Raw genomic sequence first — 26973 nt, 5'->3', positions numbered from 1 at the left:
CTTGTAAAATGGTAGTTTCTGAACAAACAGATTTACTTCTGGTCCATCTTCAGGGTTCGTACACCGTCTTATGGGCAAATTCAAGCACTTTTTAAGGACTTTCGACGCCAGTTTTCCAATTTTTCCATCACAATTCAAAGAAAAAAAATCCAGGGCTGATCAAAAAGAACAGGAGCCCAAACCTTAGTTTCGTACCCTAACTCTAGCCCCAACAGAACCCTAAAATCAGTTGAAAACCCTAACTTACAGCCCAAATGCTAGCTCCTAACCCTAGCCCTACACCTAACCCTAGCAGTAACCCTAGCTGTAACCCGAGCCCTAACCCTGTTTCAAACCGTAACCCAAGCCCTAACCCTGTTTCAAATCGTAACCCTAGCTGTAACCTTAGCCCTAACCCTGTTTCAAACCTTAACCAAAGCTGTAACCCTGTTTCAAACCATAACCCTAGCAGTAACCCTAGCTGTAACCCGAGCCCTAACCCTGTTTCAAACCGTAACCCAAACCCTAACCCTGTTTCAAACCGTAACCCTAGCTGTAACCCTTGCTGTAACCCGAGCCCTAACCCTGTTTCAAACTGTAACCCTTGCAGTAACCCTAGCCCTAACCCTGTTTCAAGCCGTAACCCTAGCAGTAGCCCTAGCTGTAACCCTAGCCTTTACCCTATTTCAAACCGTAACCCAAGTTCCAAATTTTGGAAGCCAACATTTAGTTGAGAACCCAAATAAGGAGCGCAAACTCTAGCACATAACCCTAGCCCTACACCTAACCCTAGCAGTAACCCTAGCTGTAACCCTAGCCCTAACCCTGTTTCAAACCTTAACCCTAGCTCCAATTTTTTGCACCTTACACTACTTGAGAACCCAAATATGGAGCTCAAACTTCAGTTCCTAAACCTACGCCTAACTTTAACTGAAACACTAACTCCTACCCTATTTCAGACCCTTAATTCAGTTTAATACCCTAATAAAGAGCCTAAACCTTATTTTATAACTCTAGTCCCAATCCTTTTTTGGAATCATTAAATAAGTTTAAAACCCTTGTTTGAACCCCTGGCCTAAGAAACATGGCATCCATTTCAAGCATTTACAAGTATTTCATCTAAACCGCAAGCGCTTTTAAACCTTGAAAACACAACATTAAAGTTGAAGCATTTTCAAGGATTTCGAGCACCCGTACGAACCCTGGATTTTTGTCCTATTATGAAAGTATTAGGACACAATGAGCTATCATTGTTTTGCCCTCACCGTTAATACGTTATCCCTGTATTAGGACAATGAAATCCATTACATGTTTTCTAATGCCACGCAAATAAACTGCTGTGTCTTAGGTCCAGTAGACCCCCGGTTTACGGCGTCCCTGGTTTTTCGGGTTACGGTAGGTGGAGAGAGTTTGGATTAAATGAGGATGAGGATTTTATGAGCTGAACTCCCTCCCATAATGCCTTGCTCACTATTCGTTCAGTTCAGGATCGCGAAACTTTAATTTGTCAAGCTACGGGTCCCAAGACCTGTTGTGATGCTCAAGGGAGGCGCTTAGGATGTGAAGAATTTTATACATTTGACTATAAAGGGTATTCTAAAATTAACTACAAGTAAGTACATGTACTCAGTTTGATGCAGTAGAGAGATTCACTGACTGTTTTTCTTCTAGGTACATTAGAAGGTTAGGCTGTCTGGAATGCATCAGACGTATTTTGATAACAGAATTCCTGCGAGTGCTGACGGGAGAAGGCCAGACGCACAAGGACAGACATCGCGACGCCCTTCGGCGAGGCGGTGGTGAAGCCCAGGGGAGGAGGAGTCGGGGAGAAGATGGTCAATGAGAAAAAAGCTAAAGCTAGTTGCAGACAAATAGCAAATTGGAAAAGGGTGGGAGGTTTTTTGATATGTTTCTTGAAATGTGTCATGCAAAAATCGGGGTGGGAGAGTCGTCTCCGCAAGGCACATTTACATCTCCTGTTGTAAATAAACCCGACCCCCTGCGGAATTGAAGGCTGTTTGATTATTTTCTTTTATTTTCTCTCAGAAAACGAGCACGCATGATTGTTGGGTAAATTTAGAAATCCAACAGATGATAACCATGGAAATGAAGCTTGATATAATGAAGAAATACAAGGAAGCCATATCGACTGATATTATTGACAAGGAATACGGCTGCAACCAGGACAGTTATTAAGAATAAGGAGGCGACAAAGTCTTCAAAGGGCATGACAATCCTCACACGTGAGAGATGGCAGAAATCCCTCCCATAATGCTCTCTTTCTCTACGTTTAGGTTCAGAATCCTTTATTTTGTTACGGGTCCCAAGGCTTGCAGTGATGCTAAAAGGAACAGCAAGACCATGATTACATCAACTAAAACATCATCTCTATCCCCCATCCTCTCCTACTCTTCATCCACCCGGTACTCCATTCAACCAGCTCAAGTCGCATCCGCCCAAGGAAAATAAAATTCTACTTTACATGTCTATTTATTTACAATGTTATCTCATCATTTATCCTACAGTGCTCATGGTTTGGTGCCTGCAATCCCTGTTTTCTCCAAAAGATGGCAGCTTGACCCTATTATCGAGTCCACTTCACTTTTCCTCCCTAGGTGTTTTCTATTAGCCAATCAGCCACCTTTTAAAGCAGGTTAGAATTATTTGAAGGCTTCTCTCCCTGTTCTAAATCCATTGGTGTCTTCTCTCCTTATTTTGAAAATCTACTAAAGTTAAAAGTAAAAATTTGTATTTCAAATAAAATAAGTTGTGTAAATATGTCTTCCTGTACTACCCCATGAGCATTTGATTAGTGTGTAAAAGGAATGAAAAAAAGAATAGCAATCTGCTGCCACCTACTGATATGGATAAGCGTTACAGTTACTCGGCTGATGACTGGAAGAAATCCTAGGTAATGAACCATGGCGTGCTCCTTGGCAAAGACAAAACTGGGCAATTTCTCGTACTGGTTGACAAACACTGGTCTACTGTACACAACAGGGATCGGTTAACCGGGCATTAAGGTTCAAAAAGTGTTCTGTTCCGGATTAGCGGCTAGTTTTTCTATTTTAGCGCAAGCTAGCTCAGGACACGGTGCACATGGCGCTCTTGGAGCAGCGCGAGTCACAAGAGCTGGCGTCGGACTCCATGGTGGAATCTCGTCCGTCGCATTCGGGCGATTCCAGCTCCAAGTGAGCGTCATCGAGACAATCCTGCAGGGCGTCTTTGTAATGAGACTGCGGAGACAACGGGAAAATGGTGATGTGGGATCAAACGACAAAGAGGGAAGAAGTTTCGTTTCGGAGGTAAGATCTTAAGCCCGACCCAAATTCAGGGTTCCTATACTTCAAGAACTTTTCAAGCACTTTCAAGACCAAAATTTCAATTTTTCCAGTACCTTGAACAAAGGAACTATCGTGCAGGTCTGGGTCAGGCTGGATCGATTATTGATTTATTTATATATTCCAACCGCAAGGATTTGAGTTTTAAAACTAGTTTCATATTTAGTCCACTGTCTCTTCCTCTCCTCAATATCCACCTCATCCACCGTCTCCTCCTTACCCTCTGCATCAACCCGCTACTCCACTTTGCCAGCTCAAGTCTCGTCACACCAAATGTCCTTTCATTTTTCCAATACATGTATATTTATTTATAGTTTTATTGATTTATTTATCTATTCTAACTGCAAGGATTTGAGTTTTAATCCACTGTCTCCTCCTCCCCCTCTGCATCCACCTGCTACTCTACTTTACCAGCTCAAGTCACGTCACACCAAATGTCCTTTAATTTTTCCTATACATGTATTTGTAGTGGTATTGATTTATTTATCTATTCTAATTGCATAGATTTGAATTTTAAAACCAGTTTCATTTTTAGTCTACTGCATCTACCTCATCCATTGTCTCCTCCTCCCCTCTGCATCCGCCTGCTACTCTACTTTACCAGCTCAAGTCACGTCACACCAAATGTCCTTTATTTTTTCCTATACATGTATTTGTAGTGGTATTGATTTATTTATCTATTCTAATTGCATAGATTTGAATTTTAAAACCAGTTTCATTTTTAGTCCACTGTCTCTTCCTCCCCAATGTATCTACCTCATCCATTGTCTCCTCCTCCCCTCTGCATCCACCTGCTACTCCACTTCACCAGCTCAAGTCACGTCACACCAAATGTCATTTAATTTTCTTTTAGATGTGAAAATATTTAGTTTTATTGATTATAAGTATTTGTTTTTTTTCTAACCTCAAAGCCTGATCTTACATTGTCGTGGATTGGGAGTCGGCTTGACATAAGGAAAGCAATAGGATATAAAAAGGGAAATTCCCGGCTTGTTTATCCCAAGTGTAAATGTCAGCGAATGAAGGGAACATGCGGTTGAGCCGACCCCAACAACAGTTCCTGGAAATTCGAAAGGGAACAAAACATTCTGTCCGGTAGCGTGCATTTTGAGATAAACACGTATTTTGGGGCATATTTGCTCGGGCTGCTCCACCATAACCTCTGAGACGGTTTTCAGTTCTACCTTGTGGACGGACATCTCCTCGACACGGCACTCTTCTACAGACTCTTCCAGGGAGTGTCCGGAATTCTCGATCTTGGTACGGTGGGAGTGGATGGATTTGACATCGTCTTCGTCCTCGCCCGGCACCAGCGGGAAAACCTGATGACGACAAAGAGCCAAACAGTTGCTGATGAAAATACTGTAAACTCCGTACCCCGGTTATTTTAATCGTTGAGCGTTAATATGAAGTCATATCAATAAAGTTATATGTGCGTTCGAAAAATTGGAACGTTGAATTAGAGTACCGTATTTATTGGACTATAAGGCGCGTCAAAAAACGCAAATTGGTCAGGAATTTGAAAATGGATTAAATTGGAAATGCGCAGTTACAATGAAATGATACGGTAACTGTTCGGCCTTTGACAAACAGAGTGGTCTTCAAGTGCCCTCCAGTGGTTAACATGTTGTTGCAAAGAATACATTTAGTGGTGAAACCCGATGATAATGATTGATGTTCCATGAAAAATGTATTAATTATTTTTTATGGAACCCTCGCTTTTACTGCAGTTTTGATTCCATGCGTGTCCCGGTTGCCATGGCGTCCAACTTGGCCCCGCCCTTTTGGCGCCAGCTGCAGCTCGTTGCCGGATTGGCCTCCCTCTTATTTAGAGTCAGTGCTCTCACTCACCCCTTGTCAGTCTGTCAGCGAACCTCTGCACCCGCAAGACCTGTGTTTTGACACTGTCTGGTATCCTGCTTGTGAATCCTCTTCGTTATCGATCCCAACTATCTCGCCCTGTGTTGATATCTGACTCCAGTCTCCAGTGTCTGGTATCGATCCCGTCTATCTTGTCTGCTTTGATGTCTGACTCCAGTCTCCAGTATCCGGTATCGATCCCGTCCATCTCGTCCTGTCTGATATCCGACTCCAGTCTCCAGTATCGGGGATTGATCCCGTCTATATTGTCTGGTTTGATATCTGACTCCAGTCTCCAGTGTCTGGTATCGATCCCGTCTGTCTCATCCTGTCCGATATCCTGCGCAAGTCTTCAGTATCCGGTATCGATCCTGTCTGTCTCGTCCTTTCTGATATCTGACTCCAGTCTCCAGTATCCGGTATCGATCCCGTCTGTCTCGTCCTTTCTGATATCTGATTCCAGTCTCCTGTGTCTGGTATCGATCCCGTCTATCTCGTCCTGTCTGATATCCGACTCCAGTCTCCAGTATCGGGGATTGATCCCGTCTATATTGTTTGGTTTGATATCTGACTCCAGTCTCCAGTGTCTGGTATCAATCCCGTCTGTCTCATCCTGTCCGATATCCTGCGCAAGTCTTCAGTATCCGGTATCGATCCTGTCTGTCTCGTCCTTTCTGATATCTGACTCCAGTCTCCAGTATCCGGTATCGATCCCGTCTGTCTCGTCCTTTCTGATATCTGACTCCAGTCTCCAGTATCGGGTATCGATCCCGTCTATATTGTCCGGTTTGATATCTGACTCCAGTCTCCAGTGTCTGGTATCGATCCCGTCTGTCTCATCCTGTCCGATATCCTGCGCCAGTCTTCAGTATCCGGTATCAATCCCGTCTGTCTCGTCCTGTCTGATATCTGACTCCAGTCTCCAGTATCGGGTATCTATCCCATCTATCTTGTCTTGTTTGATGTCTGACTCCAGTCTCCAGTATCCGGTATCGATCCCGTCCATCTCGCCCTGTCTGATATCCGACTCCAGTCTCCAGTCTCCAGTATCGGGTATCGATCCCGTCTATATTGTCCGTTTTGATATCTGACTCCAGTCTCCAGTGTCTGGCATCGATCCCGTCTGTCTCATCCTGTCCGATATCCTGCGCAAGTCTTCAGTATCCGGTATCGATCCTGTCTGTCTCGTCCAGTCTGATATCTGACTCGTCTCCAGTATCCGGTATTGATCCCGCCTGTCTCGTCCTTTCTGATATCTGACTCCAGTCTCCGGTATCGATCCCGTCTGTCCCGTCCTGTCTGATATCCGACTCCAGTCTCCAGTATCCGGTATCAATCCCGTCTATATTGTCCGTTTTGATATCTGACTCTAGTCTCCAGTGTCTGGTATCGATCCCGTCTGTCTCATCCTGTCCGATATCCTGCGCCAGTCTTCAGTATTCGGTATCGATCCCGTCTGTCTCGTCCAGTCTGGTATCTGACTCCAGTCTCCAGTATCCGGTATTGATCCCGCCTGTCTCGTCCTTTCTGAAATCTGACTCCAGTCTCCTGTATCTGGTATCGATCATGTCTGTCCCACCCTGTCCAGTAACGACCCCGTCTGTCCGGTAACCTGCTCCTGTATCTAGTATCGATCCTGTCTGTCCAGTCCTGTCCGGTAACGACCCAGTCCGTCTGGTATCTGCTCCTGTATCTAGTATCGATCATGTCTGTCCCGTCCTGTCCGGTATCGACCCCGTCTGTCCAGTATCTGCTCCTGTATCTAGTATTGATCATGTCTGTCCCGTCCTGTCCGGTATAGACTCCGTCTGTCTGGTATCTGCTCGTGCATCTGGTATCAATCCTGTCTGTCCCGTCCTGTCCGGTATCAACCCCGTCTGTCTGGTATCTGCTCGTGCATCTGGTATCAATCCTGTCTGTCCCTTCCTGTCCGGTATCGACCCCGTCTGTCCGGTATCTGCTCGTGTATCTAGTATCGATCTCGTCGACCTCTAGCTTCCTGTTTTTCCACGCCGGACTTCTGCCTTTCTTCTTCCGCCCAGCGATCGCCGAATCACTGCGCATGACCGCCCCATTCCCGTAAAATAAAACTTGTGTGAAAACGTTACGCATCTGGGTCCTCCTCCTCTTCTGGATCCGACAGTCAGACTTTCAAGAAACATGACAATTTCAAGAATTTTCAAGCGCATCACCCAAAATGTAATATATTTCCTGATCTCGAAAACACAACATTCAAATCCTAGCGTTTTCAAGGATTTCGAGCACCCGTACGAACCCTGCACATGTATTCTATTCAATTCCAGGTTTTTCGCGTTCTTACCAGTCCTTCTTCGTCCCCCTCTGTGATGACTTCGGTGATGGTGGTCTTGCTGATGGCCTTACTGATAGTTTGGGTCTCAAATTGAGGACACGCCGCCTGGGCGTTTCCGTCCTTGTCCCGTTTACCTTTCAGCCAGTAGGTTTCGATCTCCACGTTGCCCTAAAGCACAGGTGTGAAACAGGCGGCCCGCGGGCCAGATCAGGCCCGCCAGACAACACTCAGAGAAGCGCAAGAGGAAAACGAGCTGCAGGTTGCAATATGTCAACTTGATGTTGCCAAAGCCAGGTGCCTCTCACAGAGACACTGTACTTGTATTTCTTTCTCTCTCTCTCTCTGTCTCTCTCTCTCTTTCTCTCTCTCTCTCTCTCTCTCTCTCTCTCACCCCTTTTCTCCCACTCTTTCTCTGTCTCTTTCACTCTCTGTGTCTCTCTTTTTCTCTTCCTTTGTTGCTCTTTGTCTCTTTCTCTGTGTCTTTTAACCTCTTTTGCTCTAACTTGTATGTAACATGTATTTGTAGTTTTATTGATTTATTTATCTATTCTAACGAAACCAGTTTAATTTTTAATCCACTGTCTGCTCCTCCCCCTCTGCAACCACCTGCGACTCTACTGTACCAGCTCATGTCACGTCACACCAAATTTAATTTCATTTTTCCTTTGAATGTGAATTTATTTAGTTTTATTGATTTAAGTATTTATTTTTTCTAACTGCATTATCTTTTACATGTAGATGTATTTATAGTTTTATTTACTTACTCATCTATCATTACTGCATGAATTCGAGTTTTAAAACCAGTTTCATTTTTAATCCACAGTCTCCTCCTCACCTTCGCATCCACCTGCTACTCCATTTCACCAGCTCAAGTCCCGTCACACCAAATGTCGTTTCATTTTTCCTATACATTTATTTATAGTTTTATTGATTTGTGTATCTATTCTAACTGCGATGATTTGATATTTAAAACCAGTTTCATTTTTAATCCACTGCCTCCATTCTATATCCAGCTCATCCACTGTCTTTTCCTCCCCCTCTGCATCCACCTGTTACTCTACTTTACCAGCTCGTCACGTCACACCAAATGTCGTTTCATTTTTCCTATACATGTACATGTATTTGTAGTTTTATTGATTTATTTATTCATTATAACGGCATGGATTTGAGTTTTAAAAACAGTTTCATTTTTATTCCACTGTCTTCTCCTCCCCCTCTGCATCCACCCGCTACTCCACTTCACCAACTCAAGTCACGTCACACCAAATGTCATTTAATTTTCCTTTAAATGTGAAAATATTTAGTTTTATTGATTTAAGTATTTGTTTTTTTTCTAACCTCGTGTATTTGAGTTTTAAAACCAGTTTCATTTTTAATCCACTGTCTCCTCCTCCCCCTCTGCATCCACCTGCTACTCTACTTTACCGGCTCAAGTCCCGTCACACCAAATGTAATATAATTTTCCTTTACATCGTTTTATATATGTATTTATTTATTTATATACCAAGAAGTCTCTATATTCTTGACAACAGAACTTTGTGTCTTTTGTTTTATTTATTTTCTTGCATATATGTAGACGTATGTATAATTTATCAATTACTTCTCTCATAAAAGAATCCAAAAATCGAATAAAAAATGCTCCTCCTTTTTATAGATTCTTGCAGACGGCAGCTTCGGGAGAAAATCTGCTGGCATGGTCGCGTTTCTACTTCACATGAAGTCCGACTTGCGGATAAAAAGGAAAGCGAGCAGGGCCACGCTAGAAAATGCTCAATTTGTTCCCTGCCCACAGCCAGGGTTGGGTAGGGTTACTTTAACTGGATTACTTTCAATGACTTTTGGATTACTCCGATACCAAATATGCTAATTACCAGGGTGGGAAGGGTTATTTTAACTTGATTACTTTCAATGACTTTTGGATGACTCCAATTGCAAATATGCTACTAAAAGACAAAATAAACTCAATATGAATACAATGATTACTCACAACACGTGGTAAGCTTTCTCTCCTGGCTTTGATCTCTTTGATCTCCAGCAAAACGAACATCAAATGCCACAGAAACATAATGAAAATCAATCCAAACAGCTTTTTGCCGTTCCATGTAATCTGTTACTCCCCAAGCCTGCACAAAATTGAGTCATTTTATTCCTATTTAGTTTCTTTTGTCTTTTATTAGCATATTTGGTATTGGAGTAATCCAAAAGTCGTTGAAAGTAATCCAGTTAAAGTAACTTACTTTACTTTTATTTTATTTTCATTTTGTTTCTGTGGCTTTTGATGTTAGTTTTGCCGGAGATCCCAAAGAGATCAAAGCCAGGAGAGAAAGCTTACCACGTGTTGTGAGTCATCATTTGATTCCTATTGAGTTTCTTTTGTCTTTTATGAGCATATTTGGTATTGGACTAATCCAAAAGTAATTAAAAGTAATCCAGTTAAAGTAATCCTACCCAACCCTGCCCACAGCTAAAAACTGCATTGGTTTATTTTGGTTCCGCACATCTTCCATTTGTAGCAGTTATCCCCTCGGGGAAGATTTTTTTCTTTAGCGCCCACGCATTCTCCACCGTGTCCTCCAAAAACGGAGAAATCGATCCATTCCCATATCAATGCCGACCTTGATGGTGATGGTGCCCCTCCTTTCGAAAATAAAGTGGCTTCCTTTCAGGTGCTCGTAGGTGGCGCTGCTGAGCTGGATATGCATCTCCTGGTGGGAGGGAGAAAAAGTGGTCAGGATATGGCATATTTCTCTAGAGCACAGGTGTCAAAGAGGTGGCCCGCGGGCCAGATCAGGCCCGCTAAGGGATTGAATCCGGCCCGCCAGACAACACTCAGAGAAGCACAAGAGAAAAACAAGCTGCAGGTTGAAAGATGTTAACTTGATGTTGCCAAAGAAAGGTGCCTCCAACAAAGACACTGTACTTGTTTTTCTTTTTCTCACATTCTCTCTCTCTTTCTTTTCCACCCCTTTTCTCCCAGTCTGTCTCTGTCTCTTTCACTCTCTGTGTCTCTCTTTTTCTCTTCCTTTGTTGCTCTTTGTCTCTGTGTGTATTTTAACCTTTTTTGCTTTTTTGCTCTAACTTTTTTTCCTTTCCTCTCTCTTTCTCTCTCTCTCTCTTTCTTGCTTTCTCCATCTCTCTTTTTCTCCTATTTTCTCTCCTTCTTTCTTTCTCTCTATTTCATTTTGGATTTTGTTCATTCTCTCTCTTTCTTTCCCCGTCTCTCACTAATTCTCTTTTTATCGCTTTTGTTTCTCACGCTCTCTCTCTCTCGCTCCCTCTTTTCCACCCCTTTCCTCCCACTCTCTGTCTCTTTCACTCTCTCTGTCTCTCTTGTTCTCTTCTTTTGTTGCTCTTTTTTGCTCCCGTCTGTCCCCTGGCTTCGACCCGTTTTTGATCCTGACCACGTCTATTCTCCCGTCCCAGCTTTCCACCTCTTTTGTCCCTGACCACGTCTACTCTCCTTTCCTGGCTTACGACTCACTTCCGACCACGTTTTTGCTCTCCTGTCCCGGCTACTGACCTGTTTTCCGCTCCCGGCACCGCCAACGCTCGCCACGGAAGATTCACTTCAGAGCGACCTGCTTTCAACCCTTTCTCTTTCTTCCAATAAAACTTGTGAGAAACGCAACGCAAGTGGGTCCTGTCTCCGTTCTGGTCTTGACAATTTGATTGTTTTGCATTTTCAGACCTTTTGTGTTGTAGTCTGACTTTAAATTTGTGTGTGAAAAGCAATTTTTTAAATTTAAAGCTATTTAAATTTTAGCTTTTTTTTTTAATATGTTTTTTAAAATATTTTTAATATTTTCTAATATTTTTAATAATTTAATATTTTTATAATAATTTTATAATAAAATTTTAAAATTATAACATTTTATAATAATTTTGATAATTAATTATTTAAAAAAAAATAATAATAATAAAGCTATTTAAATTTTAGATATTTTTTTTGTCGATATGTGACTATTTTAATGTATGTTTCATGTGTTTAGCTGCAAAACAAAACAAAAAAAATCTGAGGGGCCGTTGGGAGCCAAAAGAGCCTGTTTTCTAAATAGAGCTGTTCTTCTGGGTGCGACCAGTAGGGGGCAGTAACGCTTCACTTGACAACGCCCTCACGACTAGCGTGTCGGCGTCATTTTCTTCATTTTTTGCATGGTCTATCGAGTCAGACTGCTCAGAAACTCGGCAATGGCAACAATTTCAAGCATCCTCAAGCGTCGTCCTCACCTTCCCGTTGCTTTCCATGGCAGACGCCGTGTGCACCGTATCGCCGTGGAGACCGTACCGGGGCATCTTGTGTCCCACCACCCCGGCGACCACCATGCCAGAGTGTATTCCTGCAGCCACAAAGACTTTTGTGTAAGATCCATTTTCATCACAAACCATAGGGTCGCCCCCTGGTGGCCTGGTTATTAACTGCAACCGCGACTAAAAAAAAAAAAAAAAATTCCATCAATTATTGTGTGAACACAAAGAAGCTTCAACGACTTTATAAAATGAAACACCGACTGTTCAATTTATTCTTATTTTTTAAAAAAAAAGAGCGTTCCCTTTTTGCCATGTATTCTCTCTGCATATTTTTTGGGGCGACGCCCAACGATGTTCTCTCCAGAAATTGCCACATGAATTCAATGCAAATAAGAATGGAGTCGAGGGGACGTGCTTGTAGTAGCACTTTAATCCAGCAGAGGGCGTTTCAAGTTTTGTTTTTTCTCTTTTGTCAATTATCTATTTGCAGGTGTAAATTATACATACTTTTGTTTATTGTTTAGCTATTTGGCAGACAATTGGATTTGTTATTGTTCAATGTTAAAAACCATTCTGTTGTTTTGTGCACTATTTCTCTAGCCGTCCAAAACTTTTCATTCATTATCATTCCTGTCTTTTTTTACAGACAGGAATGATAATGAAACAGGATATCGAAATAAAACAGAACCAACAAGACGGGAACGAAAACTGGAGAGAATGTTAAACAGGACAAAAATAGACGGGGACAAAACTGGAAACCGATATTAAACAGGACAAGAATAAACGGGAACAATACCAGACAGAGAATACCAACAGGAAAACAGGACTGAGACAAGACCCACGTCTTGCGGGCAGGGTTGGGTAGGGTTACTTTAACTAGATTACTTTCAATGACTTTTGGATTACTCCAATATCAAATATGCTAATAAAAGACAAAAGAAACTAAATCTGGATAAAATGATGACTCACAACACGTGATAAGCTTTCTCTCCTGGCTTTGATCTCTTTGATCTCCGGCAAAACGAACATCAAATGCCACAGAAACAAAATGAAAATCAATCCAAACAGCTTGCCAACATCATTTTTGCCGTTCCATGTATTTCAAGCCTGCACAAAGTTTAGTAATTTTATTTATATTTAGTTTCTTTTGACTTTTATTAGCATATTTGGTATTGGAGTCATCCAAAAGTAATCGAAAGTAATCCAGTTAAAATATCCCTACTCAACCCTGCTTGCGGGGCAGAGGTTCGTTGACGGGCTGACAAAGGGTGAGTGAGAACACTGAGCTTAAAGTAGACAAAAAGCCAATCTGTTAATGAGCCGCAGCTGGTGCCACACGGGTGGAGCCAACGACATCAAATGGACTGAACCATTTCGAGGCAGGGGAGTATTTTGGACATTTTTCACGCTTTTTAAATATTTCGAGCTAACGTTTTTCATGATATTTACGCCAAATTTGAGGAAAAGATGCTATCGTTTTTGGAGGTGCTTGGGTGGAATTTGGTGGTGTTCCAGCCCCCCTGAAAACAGACTTGTTACGCCCGTGGTCCAACCTACCCACACGAATCTGAATATTGTTGCCATTGGAGGGGTCCTTCAAGTGATCGATGGAGCGCACCATGTCCAAGGCCATGTCGCAGATGTTATGAGCGTGGTACTTGGTCTTCTCCGGAGCTCCCGCCACCACCATGTAGGCGTCCCCGATGGTCTCCACCTTGGAAGGCCACAGGATTCCGTGGAGCACGTCGGCAAGAAGTATAAAAAACGAGGAGCCGGGGGACGTACCTTGAAGACCCGGTGCTTTTCGCTGAGGGTGTCGAATAAGGTGTACATGGTGTTGAGCATGGAGACCACCTGCAATGGAGTGATGTGGCTGCAGATGCGAGTGAAGCCCACCACGTCGCTGAAGAGGATGGTCACGTCCGGGAACACCTGGAACCGGTCGGGGACAAGGCCTTGTGTGAGGTAGCATCGCGATGATCAGACTATGAGTTGCAGTTTTTTTTCATTATTTCATGACGACCTATACTCCGGTGCGATTTCTATATGCTTTTTCTTCTTAGTTACCGTATTTTCCGGACTATGAGTCACATTTTTGGTCAAAATTTGGCCAGGGGTGCGACTTATACTTGGGTGCAATTTATATGTGCTTTTTCTTCTTGGTTACCGTATTTTCCAGACTATAAGTCGCAGTTTTTGTCAACATTTTGCCGGGGGTGCGACTTATACCCCGGTGCGATTTATATATGCTTTTTCTTCTTACTCACCGTATTTTCCAGACTATAAGTCACATTTTTTGTCAAAGTTTGGCCGAGGGTGCGACTTATACTCCGGTGCGATTTGTATATGCTTTTTCTTCTTAGTTACTGTATTTTCCAGACTATAAGTCACATTTTTCGTCAAAATTTGGCCGGGGGTGCGACTTATACTTGGGTGCAATTTATAGATGCTTTTTTCCTTCCCAGTTACCGTATTTTCCAGACTATGAGTCACAGGTTTTTTTCATTATTCTACCAGGGGGTACAACCCATACTCCGGTGCAATTTATATATGCTTTTCCTTCTGAGTTACCGTATTTTCTGGACTATAAGTCACAGTTTTTGTCAAATTTGGCCAGGGGCTGCGACTTATGTATGATTTTTCCTTTTTGGTTACCGTATTTTCTGGAGTATAAGTCTCACTTTTTGTCAAATTTGGCCAGGGGCTGCGACTTATACTTTGGTGCAACTTATGTATGCTTTTTCCATTTTGGTTACCGTATTTTCTGGACTATAAGTCACAGTTTTTGTCAAATTTGGCCAGGGGCTGCGACTTATGTATGCTTTTTCCTTTTTGGTTACCGTATTTTCTGGACTATAAGTCACAGTTTTTGTCAAATTTGGCCAGGGGCTGCGACTTATGTATATTTTTTCCTTTTTGGTCACCGTATTTTCTGGACTATAAGTCACCGTTTTTGTCAAATTTGGCCAGGGGCTGCGACTTATACTTTGGTGCGACTTATGTATGCTTTTTCCTTCTGAGTTACCGTATTTTCTGGACTATAACTCACCGTTTTTGCCAAATTTGGCCAGGGGCTGCGACTTGTGTATGATTTTTCCTTTTTGGTTACCGTATTTTCTGGACTATAAGTCACAGTTTTTGTCAAATTTGGCCAGGGGCTGCGACTTATGTATGATTTTTCCTTTTTGGTTACCGTATTTTCTGGACTATAAGTCACAGTTTTTGTCAAATTTGTCCAGGGGCTGCGACTTATGAATGATTTTTCCTTTCTGGTTACCGTATTTTCTGGACTATAAGTCACAGTTTTTGTCAAACTTGGCCAGGGGCTGCGACTTATGTATGATTTTTCCTTTTTGGTTAATGTATTTTCTGGAGTATAAGTCCCGCTTTTTGTCAAATTTGGCCAGGGGCTACGACTTATACTTTGGTGCGACTTATATATGTTTTTTTCCCTTTTTAATTAGTGTATTTTACGCACTACTTTTAACAGTTTTGTTGGGGGGGAGGGGCGACTTATACTCTGGTGCGACTTATATATGTTTTTTCTTCTTAGTTAGCATATTTTCCGGAATACAGGACACATTTTAGTCATACAAAACCACTTGTGAAGAGAAAAAGAAATGTCTAGGGAAAGATTGTGCAATTTACTATTAAGTCGAGTAGTATTGGGTATTTAGAACAAGTAAATGTATATATTTTTTCAAGGCTTGTATTAATTATAGTTCGTATAAAAACCGGTAAAAACAGTTATGGCCTGTGATCTTCATAGAAAACGTGTAACCATAGCGACAGGATCTAGATTTGCATCTTTATCTGTATTTAGAATCGCGGCTAAAAATATAAAAACGCTTTTACGGATGAAAGTGAGTAAAAGAGGGCCAATGGATTCTCGTGATGAACCGTTTCTTCTTCTACTGTGATCCGCTCTTGTTACCGTTCGGATTAGCATTGTTTATTTCACCTCTAGGGGGCAGGGGCAGGCAACCTTTTGGACCCATCCATTATCTGCACTGTTTATCTTCAGTAGGGTCTCGGGGGTGCAGGAGCCTATCTCGGCCATTGTCAGGCATTGGGCAGGGAACATCCTGAACTGCTTGCAAGCCAGTCGCAGGGCACATAGAAACACACCTTATTCCCACCTAGGGACAATTTGGACCGGCCAATCAACATGACATGCATGTTTTTGGAATGTGGGAGGAGAACATGCAAACTCCACACAGGAGGTTCAAACTCATGACCTCAGAACTGTGACGCATGCGCTAACCACTGCGCCACCGTGCTGCTAGTCTTGAAACATCCATCCATCCATTATCTGCACTGTTTATCCTCAGTAGGGTCTCGGGTCTGGTGGAGCCCATCTCGGCCATTGTCAGGCATTGGGCAGGGAACATCCTGAACTCCTTGCCAGCCAGTTGCAGGGCACACAGGGACAGACAATTCACTCGCTCATTCACACCTAGGGACATTTTGGTTGAGCCAATCAAAATGACATGCATGTTTTTGGAATGTGGGAGGAAACCAGTGCGTTGGGGGAGAACATGCAAACTCCACACAGGAGGTTCAAACTCATGACATCAGAACTGTGACACATGCGCTAACCACTGCGTCACCGTGCTGCTAGTCTTGAAACATCCATCCATCCATGATCTGCACTGTTTATCCTCAGTAGGGTCTCGGGGGTGCTGGAGCCCATCTTGGCCGTTGTCAGGCATTGGGCAGGGAACATCCTGAACTGCTTGCAAGCTAGTTGCAGGGCACACAGGGACGGACAATGTCTGGATGAAAACAAACAACGTATCCCCTTTCATTTCAACTCTCTCTGCTCTCTTGAAAATGTTTTGGGTTGGGGACCGATAGACGTCCTGCTCTGAAATATTTGGCGCCCCACTCAACCAAATATTCGGTCGTGTTCCAAAGTTGTCCGGGCGACAGTGGCATTTATACTGTGTTCGGTCAGCGATGTTGTTTTTCTCTAGCCGGGCGCTCTATTGGAGTTGTCCTGACCCAGCCAAATTCTTATCAGTTCAGCAAATAGTTGGAGTCGCCCTGACCCGGCCAAAGTCCTGTCAGATGTTTCTACTTTTTTTCCACAATACCTTCTCCGAGAAAGTGTTTTTGCTTTTCTGACCTCGCAAGTGTTCACAGCCGGCTCTCCTTTGCGCAGCCTCTTGGCCACCGGCTTGGGAATCATCCTGTAAAGGAGGTCGTCCGTCTTTTTCATCTCGTAGTCCAACATCTTCATGCTCTCCTCCAGCTTGCTGGATTTCTTTTGCTCCTGTTTTCAGACGAGATTTTCAAAGAAATGGATAAGATGAAATGTAGTGTTTTTTAAAAAAAATGGAGAACCTGTATGAGAGCTCTTTTGAGCTCCTCCGACTGCTGCGTTCCTGCCAGCACCAAATCTCTGCTGGAATCGTGCATGCTCAGATCATTGATGTAAAGTCCGGTTTTGAACATAGCACTCAGGCTTTCCATTCTGTGGACAGACACAGAGAAAAGAAAAAAGTGAAAGACGGAAAAAGAAACGGGAAAAAAGGAAGCACTTCAGAAACTAAAATGATTGGAAATTGTTTTAGCCCAGGATTGGGGTCAATGCAGGGTCTGAACACCTTTTTCATGGACAAATTCAAGCACTTGGCAAGCTGTCCCGTTTTTGCTCCCGTCTGTCTTCGGCAACGACCCGTTATGATCCCGACCACGTCTGCTCTCCCGTCCCGACTTACGACCCGTTTTTTTGAGCATGCCTGCCTCGGGTTCTGCTTCCCTGCAATTGGGTCCAAGCCCCGATATAGTATAGAGTATCGGGTTAATACACAGGCTTATTTATGATTTTTAAATTTGAGGAATAAAAAATATACACAGAACTTTAATGTAACGGAAAAAAAATTGCATGAAAATCCTCTGAATGCACTTCAATCTTGGAAATGAATTCAGGAAGTATAAAGCGGATATCTGGTCATATATTAAAGTATTGGTACTCTCAATGGCGATTGGTTGTTAGCCACCCTCAGCTTTGCATCCACCTGCTACTCCACTTCACCAGCTCAAGTCCCGTCACACCAAATGTCATTTCATTTCCCACCTGTTTTTTTTGCTCCCATCTGTCCCCCGGATTCGACCCGTTTTTGATCCTGACCACGTCTACTCTCTTCTCCTGGCTTACGACCACGTTTTTGCTCTCCTGACCCGGCTACTGACCCGTTTTTCCGTTCCCGACACCGCCATCGCCCGCCACGGAAGTGCCACTTCCGCGTTAAGGGCAACCTGCTTCCCACGACCACTCTGATTGGCTCCCTGTCCCTATTTAAGACCCACTCCTATCAGTCCCCTTGTGGTCAGTCCGTCTGTGAACCTCAGTTAACACTAGCCTTTTTCGACCCTGACTCCCACCTGTTTTTTGCTCCCGTCCGTCCCCCGGCTTCGACCCGTTTTTGATCCTGACCACGTCTACTCTCCCGTCCCGGCTTTCCACCTCTTTTGTCCCCGACCACGTCTACTATCCTTTCCTGGCTTAGGACTCGCTTCCGACCAAGTTTTTGCTCTCCTGTCCCGGCTACTGACCTGTTTTCCGCTCGCCACGGAAGATTCACTTCAGAACGACCTGCTTTCAACCCTTTCTCTTTCTTCCAATAAAACTTGTGAGAATCGCAACGCAAGTGGGTCCTGTCTCCGTTCTGGTCCTGACACCATGGGGTTTCTTCACAATCTCCACTTCAATATGTCCTATCCCAGGGGTCCACTGCATACAGACTTATATTCCGTGTCGTTTTGCAGGTCGTTGGGAACATAAATACCGAACGGTTTTATGAACGGTTTCATGCTTGTCACAGTCAATCCGATCCCAACATTTAACACGTAACGTCCATTTTTATTCAACCCTAACGCCGCGTTTTCCCCCCGTAAAGATCGGAAAACGGCCGAAAACCCATTACAGCACAGAATCCCGCATTTTATGGAACGAGGCGGATGTTTGGGTAATGTTCACGGCAGAAAAACACTCTCGGCAGCGAATGGGTTCCCATTAGGCCCACGAGAGCCGCACAGTCTGATTACAAGCTAATTAGCAGTTCATTTCATGCATGGCGAGAGAGGCTGTCCTGTTTTTTCTCCCGTTTGTCTCCGGCTACGGCCTGTTTTGGATCCTGACCACGTCTTCTCTCCCGTCCCGACTTACGACCCCTTTTTGTTCCCTACTACGTCTACTTTCACGTTCTGGCTTACGACTCGTTTCCGGCCCTGACCACGCTTTGCTCTCCCAGTCCCGGCTACCGACCAGTTTTTCCGTCCCTGACAAATTTGGACTTGTTTTAATGATATTGAAACACTACTGGCTCCGAGGTAGAGTGGATTCAATCTTTTTTGACCCTGACTCTCGCCTTTCCCGTTTCGTCTCCCATCTGTCTCCAGCTACTATCTGTTTTGCTCCTGACCACGTCCGCCCTCCCGTCCCGGTTTACCACCCCTTTTTGTTCCCTACTGCGTCTACTCTCCCGTTCTGGCTTACGACTCGTTTCCGGCCCTGATCACGTCTTCTCTCCCGTCCCGGCTTACGACCCCTTTCGGTTCCCTACTATGTCTACTCTCCCGTTCTGGCTTACGACTCGTTTCCGGCCCTGATCACGTCTTCTCTCCCGTCCTGGCTTACCACCCCTTTTTGTTCCCTACTAAGTCTACTCCCGTTCTGGCTTACGACTCGTTTACGGCCCCGATCAAGTCTTCTCTCCCGTCCCGGCTTACCACCCCTTTTTGTTCGCTACTACGTCTACTCTCCCGTTCTGGCTTACGACTCGTTTCCTGCCCCGATCACGTCTTTTCTCCGGTCCCGGCTTACCACCCCTTTTTGTTCCCTACTACGTCTACTCTCGTTCTGGCTTACGACTCGTTTCCTGCCCCGATCACGTCTTTTCTCCGGTCCCGGCTTACCACCCCTTTTTGTTCCCTACTACGTCTACTCTCGTTCTGGCTTACGACTCGTTTCCGGCCCTGATCACGTCTTCTCTGCCGTCCCGGCTTACGACCCCTTTTTGTTCCCTACTACGTCTACTCTCCCGTTCTGGCTTACGACTCGTTTACGGCCCCGATCACGTCTCGCTCTCCCAGTCCCGGCAACCGACCCGTTTTTCCATCCCTGACACCGCCATCGCTTGTACGGAAGATCCACTTCCGTGTTCGGATCACAATCCGAGTACGAGAGCGATTTGCTTCCCGTGTCCAGCGAACACCAGATCGTGGGAGCAGCCCTTCCTCTCTCTTTCAATAAAACTTGTGGTAAAAGTCATGCAAGTGGGTCTTGTTTCCGTTCTGGTCCTGACCCTGACTCTCGCCTTTCCTGTTTTTTCTCCCCTTTGTCTCCGGCTGCGACCTGTTTGGATCCTGACCACGTCTTCTCTCCCGTCCCGGCTTACCACCCCTTTTTGTTCCCTACTACGTCTACTCTCGTTCTGGCTTACGACTCATTTCCGGCCCTGATCACGTCTTCTCTCCCGTCCCGGCTTACCACCCCTTTTTGTTCCCTACTACGTCTACTCTACTGTTCTGGCTTACGACTCGTTTCCGGCCCCGATCACGTCTTCTCTCCCGTCCCGACTTACGACCCCTTTTTGTTCCCTATTACGTCTACTCTCCCGTCCTGGCTTAAGACTCGTTTCCGACCCCGACCACGCTTTGCTCTCCCAGTCCCAGGTACCGACCAGTTTTTCCGTCCCTGACACCGCCATCGCTCGCTACAGAAGATCCACTTCCGAGTACGAGGTGGATGTTTCGGTAATGTTCACGGCAGAAAAACACTCTCGGCAGCAAATGGGTTCCCGAGAGCCGCACAGTCTGATTACAAGCTAATTATCAGTTCATTTCATGCATGGCGAGAGACGCTCCAAGAGGGGCCCCGAATTGGTTTTTATTTGCTTCACTCCATGTTTTGCTTCAGGAATAAAAACGTATGCGATGCGGGTTTGTGTCGGTGTCATTCTTACACGGGCGTCCCCAGAAAGATGATAGACTCCCACTCGGGCATGTATCGCATCTGTCCTTTCAGTTTCAGGCATCGGCTCCCGTCGCCCCAGCTTTCCATGGCGTTGGCGCTGTTACCGTCTAGAAGAAGGACAAAATCTAAGGAAACTGGAGATCCAAATTTGAGAACGATTTACAAACGAACTGTTCTGAAAAATCTTCGCTGCTCAATAGTTTAAGGACATTTTGTTGTGTCCATACCATGATAAGGCATTTTAACAGAAAACCAGTATTTTGCCAAACATGCACTGATCATTTTTAGGTAGCTCCCACTTGGTGGTGCTAATCTAGGTGCTAATTTCCCTGATTATCTGTTAACTAACGTCAAACTGATTAGAAATACACACCTTGAGCAAATATGTTTAAGCCTACTTTGCACACAGCAAAACGGGTAAAGAATTTCCTCTTCGGGCTTTCCCAGTGTCCTGATCTCAACTCAATAGAGTACTTATGGAAAATCCTTGGTGATAAAGTGATGGTCAATGAAGCCACTACGATCAACAAACTGTGGTAGAGGCTGGAAGAAGAATGGACCAAAGCAGTTTGAGAGAACAGTGCTATCCAGTTGCTGCTATTTTTTTTTCGCCAATGCCAAAGTTTTGGTTGTTCTCTCATTTTGAAAGATATATTTTTTGTAATATTTTGTAGTACCATGATATAGACACAATAAAATGTCATTTAAGTGTGTATTTTTGTGTGTTCACTCTAGTTTTTCTGGAAAACAGAAAGCTGAAAACCTTTGTAATCGTCTCCGATGATGGACTGGAAAGCCATGAGCTCCACGTCCACATCAGCGGAACGATTGGCATTCTCATAGTCGGAATCTGTCGAGTACAAAAAGGAGTTTCAAAGAAAAAACAAACCAAAAGCGTTGAAAAATCTCTGTAATTATGCTTGGTTAAATCACCACCAGTGAAACGCTTGGACACTCCTTGCAACGGAAGAAGAAACATTGTCCAAACCTTTGGCTGGTATTCTAGTAAGCAAAGATTTATTTTAGTGCATTTTTTTTCTCAATTTTAACCAAAAAGAAAATTAAGTTGAGATGCTTGAATGTGAAAAAAACGTGATTTGACCCAATGTACCTTGGTGTCATGATCAGTATTTGAACCCAGTCCTGTCAGTCCCCTGCTGTCAGTACGTCAGCAAACCTCAGTGTGTAGTAGGCAAGCCTTTCTTGACCCTGACTCCCACCTGTCCCGGCTACGACCTGTTTTGATCCTGACCACGTCTGCTCTCCCGTTCCGACTTATGACCCGTTTTTGGTCCCGACCACGTCTGCTCTCCCGTCCCAGCTTACAACCTGTTTCTGACCCCGACCACGTTTTGCTCTCCTGTCCTGGCTATCAACCTGTTTTTCCGTCTTTGACACCGCCATTGCTCTCTACGGAAGATCCACTTCCGTGTTCGGATCACAATCCGAGTACGAGAGCAACCGGATTGTCTATCTCCCGTGATCCTGACCACGTCTGCTCTCCCGTCCCGGCTTACGACCTCTAATTGAAAAATTTGTCAATTTAGAAAAATTCACAATACAAAAATAATATTCGATGTGCCGGCTAATTTGGCGCCAACTGCCAGGGTTACTGATTGGCTCCCGAACAGTTCTTGTACCCAGTCCTATCTGTCCCCTTTTGTCAGTCCATCTGCGAACCTCAGTGTATACTAGGCAAGCTTTTTTCGACCCTGACTCCCACCTGTCCCGTTTTTGCTCCCGTCTAACTCCGGCTACGACCTGTTTTGATCCTGACCACGTCTGCTCTCCCGTCCCGGCTTACGACCTCTAATTAAAAAATTAGTAAATTTAGAAAAATTCACAATACAAAAATAATATTAGATGTGCCAGCTAATTTGGCGCCAACTGCCAGGGTTTCTGATTGGCTCCCGATCAGTTCTTGTACACAGTCCTATCCGTCCCCTTTTGTCAGTCCGTCTGCAAACCTCAGTGTGTACTAGGCAAGCCTTTCTCGACCCTGACTCCCACCTGTCCCGTTTTTGCTCCCGTCTAACTCCGGCTACGACCTGTTTTGATCCTGACCACGTCTGCTCTCCCGTCCCGGCTTACGACCTCTAATTGAAAAATTTGTCCATTTTGAAAAATTTACAATACAAAAATAATATTAGATGTGCCGGCTAATTTGGCGCCAACTGCCAGGGTTTCTGATTGGCTTCCTGTCACTATTTGAACTCAGTCCTGTCAGTCCCCTCAGTGAATACTAGGCAAGCGTTTTTCAACCCTGATTTCCCCCTGTCCTGTTTTTGCTCCCGTCTGTACCCCGTGATCCTGACCACGTCTGCTCTACCGTCCCGGCTTACGAACTCTTTATGTCCCCGACTACGTCTACTCTCACGTCCTGGCTTACGACTCGTTTCCGACCCCGACCACGCTTTGCTCTCCCGGTCCCAGCAACCGACCAGTTTTTCCGTCCCTGATACCGCCATCGGTCGCTACGGAAGATCCACTTCCGTGTTTGGATCACAATCAGAGTACGAGAGCAGCCCTTTCTCTTTCCTTTAATAAAACTTGTTTTAGAAACTTTTTCTTTTTGCCTTTTGGAATATTTCTGAAGCTTTTTTACGATCATGAAATCTGTTTATCCACATTTGCTGATTAAACTTCGATTATCCGTAAAAAAATTGTTTTCATTATTTACAACAATTTGTGTCACGCAATAACACCCCAAATCTGTTAGACAGTTGGCAAACCTATGCTCCCAGCTAGGCAAGCTCCATACCTTCTGACATTCTCCTGCACTGTTTTCTCCTACCTGATACCTGTTGCCGACCTGTTTCCGGACCATCGACCTGTTTTGCTCCGTTTCCTGCCTGATACTTGTCGCCGACCTTTTTTCGGGACTCGTTACCGCCGTTGCTCTTCCGCCCCGGCTATCGACCAGTACCCCCGCTGCCTCCGATTATCCTCGCTCGACGAGGAAGTGCCACTTCCGCGTTCCCGCCATCAGCTACCCGTGTCCTTCAATCATCGGATCGTGGAAGCAAGCACTGCTGTCTCTCTCTTTATCAATAAAACTGAGTAACCGAACACTACTGGGTCCTGTCTCCGTATCTGGCTTGTGACAGATGGATTCAAGAAGAGTACCTCATTCCAAAGTTTATTCTACTGAGAGACGCCAAAAGGAACATCAAACTGATTAGAAACACACACCTTGAGCAAATATGTTTAAGCCCACTTTACACACAGCAAAACTGGTCAAGAATTTCCTCGAATTCGCAGCACGGCCTTCTCAGTGTCCCGATCTCAGCCCAACAGAAACCCTGTAAGTGAGGCCTGGGCCACTTTAAATTGATACTGTCGTGTGGTACCCTGGGTAATCTGGGACTCGTAAACCAAAAATGACAAAATCCCTCTTATTCGTTTACGCTACTTTATACGTTTCTGCGATGACATACGAGTAGGAAAAAAAGCACATGAATGAGCCCTTGCCCAGCAGACACACACCCCTGCGACTGTTTACATGGCTTCCACTCTTACTCTGGACTCGGTTGTGGAGGTTCCTCTCTCTTTTCACGGGTTCCTTGGACATGATCTCGAACAAGTTGTTGGGATGGGAGATGATCTAGGAGCAGAAATCACAAACACGGCCGACGGTCACGGCACCGGTTAGAGTTGACCCAGCGGGGGGCGGGCGACTCCGAATTTGGCACTTTGCCGACTACGTGGACGTGGGAAGAGCTACGTCACCATGTTCCACGTGAACTCCACCAGAGGGCGAGCCAGCAAGAAGGCGTCGTTGATCTTCTTTCCGTCTAAATCGGGGAAGACCGTAGAAAGCCCCGAACCGACGTTGTGCACCACCATGTCCTGGAGATTCAAAGGTTTTTTTAACGGCCTTTTTCCGACTTATTTCGGAGTCGGTTTTACCTGTCTGAAGACGATGTTGAAGGGAAAGACCTCGAAGAAGAAATCGGAGGTGATAGGTAGAATCTCCTGCTCTTCCTCATCCTCCTTCATGATGTAGCGATACGCCGAGTTGTCGAAGTTCAACCTGAAAATTGACCAAATACTTGAGTTTTCCCTTGCCCTCGTGTCGGTTTTAGATCAGGGGATGCTGTCATAATAGTCTGTGGTTTGCAATAGTCTGTGCAGCCCTTTAAGACTCCTTGGGATTAAGGGTGTCACAAATAAACAGGACTTGACTTGATTTGACATGTTTTTGAGTTTTCCCTTGCCCTCATGTAGGTTTTAGATCAGGGGATGCTGACATAATAGTCTGTGGTTTGCAATAGTACCGAAGACTTATAACGCCGCTAGCCGCTTAGCTAGCTCCGGCGCTGCATCCACAATAGGGCCCCCTCATTACGCCGGCATGAGAATTCTTCAGGGCAAGGAGTTCATTCCTCGAATAAACGCAGTTTTGTGCGTTAAAACCCATAACGATAGAAAGTAATCCAAAGTGTCGTTGTCAAACGGGACAAAAAACACCAAAGATAGAAGCAGACCCTTAAAACAATAAATCCCAAAAAGTGCGAAATAACGCGGAGCTGCTGGAAAGGCTGCCGCTCGCGGCGGCGCCGCTTTGATCCAGACGGGAACGAAAACTGGAGAGAACAATGATCAGGATGAAAATAGACGGGAACAAAACTGGAAACCAATATTAAACAGGACAAAAATAAACGGCAACAATACCCGACAGGAAATGCCAGCAGGAAACAGGACAGAGTCAAAACCCACGTCTTGCTGGGCAGAGGTTTGTTGACAAACGCCAAAGGAAGAGTGAGAGCACTGAGCTTAAATAGACAGAAAGCCAATCTGTCAATGAGCCGCAGCTGGCGCCACACGGGCGGGGCCGATTGGGCGCCATGGCAACCGTGACATGCTCTTCAATTTCATTGGTCAATCAATTATTTATTAAAATAATGTATCTAAAGTGAAAATGTCATAAGGTGGGGGCACTGTATGGCGGGGTCTACTCTAGGGTGTTGACCCACACAAGAATCAACTAAAGAACGAGTGGGACTCACCTCATGGTGACATGGGAGTAGTCCCCCACCATCTGCTCGGACAAGACCTCAACGTGGATGTCGGTGTCGTAGAACTGCTTCCCCATCTGCCTCAGCTGACCCATAGCGTAGTGCAAGTAGCCTTTACGCTTACTCCTGAAGAACCAAATTCCGTACGTTATTATGCGGGAGGACAAATTTGATGTGCCGTTATTGAAGCGAGAAAAAATATGAGGGTGCACGAAGGGCACCAATTTACCATCAATTTTAAAACTAGAAACTACGTCATGATAGCCTCGATTCAGAGCACCTACGACTGCTCGATTGGCGCTAAAAGCCCGAACAGCTGATTGGCTGTCACTCTCTTTTCAAACCCCCGGCTTCCAAGAGGAAGCCGTCAGATCGTTATGCGAACCGTTGCCTCCGGCTCAGTAAGCCCTTACGTCCGACTCTGTTCCCGCCCTGCTTTTCTCTGCCCGATCCTCGTTGCCAACCTGTTTCCGTACCCGACTCTGCCCCGTTCTGTCTGCCCGTTTTTTTTGACCTGTTTTGCCCCGCTACCTGCCTGCCTCTTGTTACCGACCTCGCTTCCGAACTTGACACTCTCCAGAAGTGCCACTTCCGCGTCTCCAACTCCATTTGTCCGTCAACCATCGGATCGTGGGAGCAAGCCCTGCTCTCCCTCTTTATTGATAAAAACTGAAAAAACGAGCGCTATTAGGTCCTGTGTCCGTTTCTGGTCTGTGACAAACTAAGCTAGAAGGGTCTGATCCACTTTGTGTCTACACTAGATACTCAATTCGTATACTAGCGTTGAGGTAAAATGTAAAGGGAACACTGCCAATGTGAGCAATACTGCTCCCCCTGGTGTAGTGGAGGTGCCATTGCACTTGAGTCTTTGAAAATTAGAAAGAAAAAAAAAACAGTTCAGGGTCCTCCCTTCCCCGAGCCTCCAGAGAGGCCCGCCCCCACTGTTGTGAACTATGTTGAAATCAATGACAATAAAGACGATCATCTTTTGGGATGCTCCAATTAAATCATGGCCATTCGTTTCTTTTGAACACCCCCTGATTTTGAACAGTAAAAAATTTCATACATTTGACCATAAAGGGTTTTATACGATTGAATATAAGTTACATTTATGGAGTTTAATGCAAGATATGAAATGACTTTTCTTCAAGGTACATTAGAAGGTTAGGCTGTCTGGAATCAGATGTCTTTTGAAAACAGAATTTCTGTGAGTGCTGACGGGAGAAGGCCAGA

The 26973-nt window shown here is 44.7% G+C and overlaps 1 protein-coding gene across 2 annotated transcripts in view; it reads right to left on the bottom strand.

The window, feature by feature from the left end:
* Window positions 1-2925: 2925 nt before the first annotated feature.
* Window positions 2926-26973, bottom strand: part of LOC148360316 (soluble guanylate cyclase 88E-like) — a 30089-nt gene continuing 6041 nt past the window's right edge. The window contains exons 5-19 of one of the 2 annotated variants that reach the window (XM_088344297.1): window positions 25732-25866; window positions 24632-24755; window positions 24452-24571; window positions 24209-24326; window positions 21486-21572; window positions 20712-20829; window positions 17086-17215; window positions 16868-17014; window positions 13525-13671; window positions 13297-13453; window positions 11719-11828; window positions 10107-10196; window positions 7501-7659; window positions 4505-4642; window positions 2926-3215 (exon numbers count right to left, since the gene is read on the bottom strand). In XM_088344297.1, the coding sequence (XP_088200423.1) occupies window positions 3063-3215; window positions 4505-4642; window positions 7501-7659; window positions 10107-10196; window positions 11719-11828; window positions 13297-13453; window positions 13525-13671; window positions 16868-17014; window positions 17086-17215; window positions 20712-20829; window positions 21486-21572; window positions 24209-24326; window positions 24452-24571; window positions 24632-24755; window positions 25732-25866 (1933 nt within the window). In that variant the 3' untranslated portion in view covers window positions 2926-3062. The remainder of the gene's footprint in view (window positions 3216-4504; window positions 4643-7500; window positions 7660-10106; window positions 10197-11718; window positions 11829-13296; window positions 13454-13524; window positions 13672-16867; window positions 17015-17085; window positions 17216-20711; window positions 20830-21485; window positions 21573-24208; window positions 24327-24451; window positions 24572-24631; window positions 24756-25731; window positions 25867-26973) is intronic. The other variant, XM_088344298.1, reaches the window with a different exon arrangement.

This window comes from Urocampus carinirostris, chromosome 9 (genome assembly GCF_059441175.1).
Source record: "Urocampus carinirostris isolate Australia breed hairy pipefish chromosome 9, RoL_Ucar_1.0, whole genome shotgun sequence".
NCBI lineage: Eukaryota > Metazoa > Chordata > Actinopteri > Syngnathiformes > Syngnathidae > Urocampus > Urocampus carinirostris.
The sequence above is the reverse complement of the archived record's forward strand: the minus strand, read 5'-3'. Positions and strand labels throughout refer to the sequence as shown.